At 41.3% G+C, this 6,621-nt stretch overlaps 1 protein-coding gene across 1 annotated transcript; it reads right to left on the bottom strand.

Annotated features, from left to right (window-relative positions):
* Positions 1 to 208: 208 nt before the first annotated feature.
* On the bottom strand, positions 209 to 1,000 carry LOC140994694 (high choriolytic enzyme 1-like). Its single transcript, XM_073464437.1, has one exon. It carries the CDS (start codon positions 998 to 1,000, stop codon positions 209 to 211), a length of 792 nt encoding a protein of 263 aa, XP_073320538.1.
* Between the last annotated feature and the right edge of the window lie 5,621 nt (positions 1,001 to 6,621).

Raw genomic sequence — 6,621 nt, 5'->3', positions numbered from 1 at the left:
ATATTAGAAAGTGGTAGCATCATGTTGTATCTGTTGCAGATGACAGAGTGGTGGCTCTTTGAGAAGTGTCCATTCCTCCAGCGGCTGAGGTCACTGTGATCGTACAGGTGTGTTGCTTTTATTATTGTACCTGTACAGTATGTAATGAGTTTGAACAATCACTGCACACATGTACCAGGAAGCTGTTTGGCCAGTATCAGCATTATTATCAGCAGCCGTAGAGCAGATTGATCCTCATGATGTCCCAGTAGGACATGCCCTGCCTCTGGCCGATCTGCGCGTTGGCGTTGGGGATGGGGGTGATGGAGTCCCTGCCGTGCTGGATGGAGAAGGCTGTTCTTCCATAGTGCATGATGGAGGAGTAGTCGTAGGGGGTGTTCAGGTTGTTGGTGTTCTGCTTGTAGAAGTTGTAGGCCATGTTGGGGTCGATGTTCTCCCAGTTGATCCTGACGTAGTAGTCGCGGTCGCTCCTGGTCTGTTCGTGCTGGAAGCCCAGAGCGTGGTTGATCTCGTGCTGGATGATGCCGTGGTAGAGGCAGCCCTGCCTGTTGAGAGAGAGCACCTGTCTGCCTCCCGTTCTGCCCAGAGCGGAGAAACATCCGCCTTTGTTCTCCACGCTGATGTAGTCGTACTCGTTCTGACGGGGGACGAAGCGGATGCAGGTACTGCTGTGGAAGGCCTTCATGGCGTTGTCGATCTTCTGCCTCTCCCAGCCGCTGAACTCACCGCTCATGGTGAAGGGGATCATCACCATGCCGTTGGAAGCTTTCCTCCACTGGCAGCTCTGGGACCAGCACGTCATGGCGTTTCTGGTTGTGGGAGCCAGCAGGTCTCCTTCCAGCAGGAACTCATCGGTGGCGTTGTTGGAGGTCAGAATCCTGGTGGTGATGTCCATGGTGTCTGGGACTTCTTCTTCTTCTTGGCCTCCTTCCTCCTGGAGAGGATGTGCCTGACAGAGGCCGAGCAGGAGCAGCAGCAGCAGGCTGGCAGAGGGAGTCATCTTCAGGGTCGGTCTGGAGGCTGTGGAGCTTCTGTGGAGAGCTGCTGTGGAGAGACTCTGTGAAGCTTGATGTGTGACTCAGTTCAGTCCAGCTCTTTATACTCTCCTCTACAGGTGTGTCTGCAGGAGGATTATGGGTTGGGGTCCTCACTGCTAGGCCTAAATAAACCTCTGAGGGGAGGACTCCACAGACAAACCTACTTTTTAAACATGGTTTGTTATCTCTGCTCATTAGATGGATGAACACAGCTTCTGTCAAGATAAACACATTACATGGTCTTCAACCAACAAGACGTCACATCATCTCTGTCAAACTAACCTTAATTCAAACAGAATAATATATATCATTGTCTCTTTGAAAGCTGCTCTTGTAGTTGTTCCATGTCATTTATTTGTGTGTATAATTAAACAGTTGGGATGCAAACTAATACATGAACAGTTAAAAATGTTGTGAACAGATACGAACACCATCTGAACACTTGCAGTAATATTTGCTTTTTTCCCCACTGATCCGTTACTGGACTGATGAAGTTACAAACTTAGGTTGGAATGTGGGGAATGAAAAAGGTGATATCTCTGGTTGGACTGTGTTGATTTTGATCATTTGTTTATAAACTGTCCATAATGACACAACATTGTTATAGGAGTGCAATGCAGATCAGTGGTCTGCTTTTCAAACGTGCTGTCTACATTACCCACAATGCATCTTAGCCACTCAGTGACATCACTGGAGGTCATTTATCAGATTACATGTAGCTTCCTCTGGAGCCACAAAATGTTTTATATTCCTGTTTTCACATATGCAGTAGTACTCCCCAAAACCATTCAACACACTTTGAACACTTACCCTTTAACAGAGTAGAGAGTAATGTCATATTTTGGGAAGTTTGCTTATTGGTTTTCTTGACAAAAGCCAATATGTTAAAAATGAAGCTATAGCCAGCAGCTGGTTAGCTTAGCTTAGCATAAGGACTGGAATTAGTGGAAACCAGCTACCCTGGCTCTGTCTCAAAGTAACATGATGGGCCTACCAGCTCCTCCAAAGTTCTCAGATTTAAACATTATGTCTTGTTTGTTGAATCTGTTAAGAGCCAGGCTAGCTGTTTTCCCCTATAACCAGTCTTTGTGCTAAGCTAGGCTAACTGGCCTCTGAATATGGTTTGATATTTATTGTACAGATGTGAGAGTGATATCAACCTTCTCATTTAACTCTTGGCAAGAAAAGCAGGTAAGAGTATTTCCCAAAATGTCAAACTATTCCTTCGAACTATCCACAGGTCATGTTGAGGGTGGCTCTATCTCTGGAGAGTTTGGGGTTTGATTCCCTCACTGAGACCACTTAAAATGAATGCATGGTTACACTTTATAATGAGCATGATTAAATGGTAAAGTTATAGTGAATTAAACTTTACTAAATAATAATTTAACTATTAACAAACAATAGAATGCTTCATAAACAAACAAAATAACAAAAAAAAACAGTAGAGCATTATGAAAACAGGCAAATCTAATGACATGTTTGAAACGGAGTGGGAAGAAGTGTAAACTTATCTAATCCTCTCCATTAATCTTTAGACAGCTCATATCATCTGTTGGTCATTTAAATCTCTCCCTGCACTCTCGTAGTACTGTCAAAGCGTTATGCCACTTTTTGGAGAGTTCATGTGCTGATACACACACACACATACACACACACACACACACACACACACATATATGTATATAATATATGTATATATATATAGCATATAGCAGGTCGAACAGGTGAATAGGTTAATCATTTGTTAGTGTTTTAACTGTTGTTCAAGTATATCAGAATAAATTATTAAGCATCAGTTTCACATTTGTAATTCACTGTTTTTGAGAGTATTTTACAGTTCACGTCACATATTTTTGTACAGGTCTGTACTGGTGTATCATCTAGAGTTTGCTTTGTGTCACACACCTACACTAACTGATGTTGGTTAATTCCTGTGAAGTGAAACTGTCAAATAATATCTCTGTGACGAGGCAGCAACACGTCCCAACAATGTCCTGCATGTGCACACATTGTTATAATCATTTACGAAACACTATGACCTGGTTTTGAAATCGTGAATCTATTTAATTGTTTGACATAGAACAAGATTTTAAGGACTCATTATTAACAGGGATGTGAAATGTGTTGATGTACCGATGTGCAACCATTACAATTTAGATTTTATGCAAAATGGCACAAAAATAAACACATTTATCTCCTGTTAGTTCTAATTAGCTCAACTATTAAGGCGGATCACTTCAGTTAGTTATTTTTTGCATGACTGTTTTTGGATTGATTTACTAAGGTCTTTGACTTTATAGCTGGTTAACCACATCCTCATGTGTCTTTCACTGCTGCTTCTGCAGTTAAAGACAATTCTCATAGTGATGAGTGTAACTGGAGAGACAGGAAGTTGACTTGTTGAATTGTGAGATGAGATCTCTGCCTGTTTGATTGAAATTAAAAATACACTATATATACATTACATTACAGAAATGTATTTTTAGCAGATATAGAGCCTCAATACAAAATGTCCTCCCACCCTCGAGCTCTTCCCTTGATGTTTTGAACTAATACAGTTAGAGCCACTGCCTGTCGTTGATATTGTCGATATATTCATGGTGTAAGTATGACAGAGCCAGTGTTATGAAAAGGTACCTAAAGGAAGGGAACAGATGCAAATACTAGACGCTACTCTTCCTAGGTGCACACACACTATGGCCTCCTTTGCGTGTGGTTGTCTTCATCTTTGTGTCGTCTTGTCTCTGTTACAGGTTGCTTCAGTCTCAAGGCCATTTTTCAAAAGCAGCAGAGCTTCATTGATCAGGACCGATGGTGGTTTGTTCAAGGAAGTCACACCAAGCAGCATCTTGGCTTCTTTGTGAGTATCATTTAATGGCTTGAGTTTCTTTGTGTCGTTGCTCTGCTTAACTTTCTCTCTTCACCAAGCACTCTGAGTTGACAGCACTTCACTCTTTGAATGTGCAGATTAACAACCTCAGCAGGGCAGGTTGCGATCAGGCCTTGTGTTTCCTGTCACACGGCTAAATACTCTCTTAAAGATTTTGATGCACAGGTTTGTAAATCCACTGAAGAAACCCTTTCAAGGGCTGGAGCACATCTCCACCACCGCAGATATTTGGTCTATTTACAACAAAAGCTGAAATGAAAGGAACTTTTAAGTGTTTATGAAACAGTCTCGTGATTCCTCTGATGATGATAAATAACCTGTAACAGCAAACGAGACCACATATAAATACATTACCTCATCGTGATCCATCCTGCAGTCTTTCTGTCACTCACTTCCAAATCATAACTTTCAGATTGATCAGCATTTGAAAAGACAATGGATAGTGAAAATCCAGCGGGACATGGGGCCATATTTCAAGGTAAAACAAAACATATTTAATGACCCATTAGCTTCTGTTAGCATTCAACCCCTTCCGAGTTAACATTACTGTTTGATGGTGTCACGTGATTCAATGGAAAAGGCATACATTAAGTCTAAAATATCAGCACACATCTTCGACACATTTTATTATAAGTCCAGCAGTAAAACATACTGGATGTAATCAAACAGTAATGTTAGCAAGGACGTATTTGGCTCGATGTCATTCTGGATTTTTACAATCCTTTGTCTTTTCAGTTGCTGATCAATCAGGCGGAAAATTATAATTTGTCAGATTCCCTATGTTTAAGTCATTTCTTTCTACCTTGAGTGTGACGTCAGAGGAAAATGGCCGCCATGTGAATATGGTCTGCTGACATGTGCACCGACCCGCGACTCTATAACATCCCGATATAGAACCTGCACTGACACCACCATTCATGTGCATAATGTATCTTTGAGACATGTAGCGCTCATTTCTGAGGACGTGCACCTCTGACCCTCCAAATGGACGCAAGCTATGCGAGGCAGCCATCACGTGTACGCAAACAGGTTGTTAAAAGCACGTACATCTGCGGCCTAAATGCTAAAATGCTCATGGTGATTCACTTTTAATATTTGTGTGATGTTTAGTCAGACTGTAGATTTATTTAAATATATCAGAATAAATCAGGTGACCAAAACACTTTTTTAATAAGGCCTCCATCAATTTCCTACAGTTTTGTACTGTTTGCTCACAGTATGTACCTACAATAACTGATGTCGGCATGTTCCTGTGAAGTGAAACTGTCAAATACCATTTCTTCAAAAGTGAAACTGAAGAGACGGCCGGAAGCACTGGTGAAACAGAGGACGCAAGGCAAGGCAGGACCCATTCTGTATGTACAGACGTTCACATACCAAGAAACACAGTGACACACACTCACACACTCACACAAACACACACTTGTGAATTGTGCCATGGGGGAGGTGTCACCAATACTATATAAAGCATTATTGGGTGTCTCATCTCATCATTTTGTTTCATCACCTGTACAGCAGCTCTCCTTCCATTCACCCAGCAGGTAAGATCACAAACTTTACTCACTATCAGATGGTTTGTACTTTAGACCTTTAAATATTACAAGTGAAAAAGTTGCAGATTCAGTTGTAGTTTATTATTTTTCATTTTGATTTAAAACAGCGATGGCAGCAGCAGCCTTGTCAGGAAGCAGAGGAGTGGCTGGTGTCAGACCCACCAAAGGCCTGTTCTCCATCTTCACTCTGCTGTGTCTGGTTTGCCTCTCAAGTTCACTGATTCATAAAGACCAGCTGGTAAATACACTGACGTTGAACTTCTCTGTATCTAAAACATTGTCACATTTATTTGAAAGTCCTCAGCCATTGAGTCATCACAAAAAACAAATTACTGTTGAAATGTTCTTATTTATTTATTTTCATCTGAAGTTGTATGTGCTACATCAGCTGTTGACGAGCTGCTGTGATACTTATATGTTATCAAATGTAACTTCGTGTTGATTCTCATTCTGGATTTGCAGGAACAGCTCAAGGAAACATTTCAGAAAGCACAAAAACAACTGGACATGTTGAAGGTGAGTCAGTCACACAGTTCATGTTGCTCACATGAATTACATCAGAGTAACTTTGGAGTGTTGGAATACTGTGACTTTATGTACGGCAGTGCATACATGGTATGTTGTTTTTTTTTCCATTAGGCGGTGTACGAGCCACAAATGGCCACCGCTAAAGATCTCATGGGGCAATCTCTGAGTCTCATGAAGACCCTGGAAGCATTCATGAAGACAGATGGAGAAGAATTTCCTGATGACTCTTCAGATCTGGACGGATTTGTGCAGGGCGTCAAGGGCTTCGTAGAGAGAGCCAAGAATAAAGTAGATAAGAAGGATGTGGAGATGAGAGCACAAATAGAGGACATCGAACAGGAACTGGAAAGATTTAAGAAATTAATCAAATTCCTTGAGGAGCAACAAGCTGAAGTGTAAATCCCATGTCAGTCAGTGCTTCTACCTCTGATATTGCAGCTTTTGTATCTGTTAAGTTTCTCTTTTTTTATCCTTCAGCTTCATTTGAATGTTTCTATGAACTGGCTTTGAAATCATGTTTGACATGAAGTAGGAAGTTAGAGATGGATCGTGACAGGGATGTGAGAGGTGTTGTACTACTTTTATTGAACACATTTACAAATGTACTGAT

The sequence above is a fragment of the Pagrus major genome, chromosome 4 (assembly GCF_040436345.1).
Source record: "Pagrus major chromosome 4, Pma_NU_1.0".
In the NCBI taxonomy this organism is placed as follows: Eukaryota; Metazoa; Chordata; class Actinopteri; order Spariformes; family Sparidae; genus Pagrus; species Pagrus major.
The sequence above is the reverse complement of the archived record's forward strand: the minus strand, read 5'-3'. Positions and strand labels throughout refer to the sequence as shown.

Excerpts from the sequence above, each read along its gene's own strand:
- LOC140994694 (XM_073464437.1), bottom strand. The coding sequence starts at position 1,000 with ATGACTCCCTCTGCCAGCCTGCTGCTGCTGCTCCTGCTCGGCCTCTGT.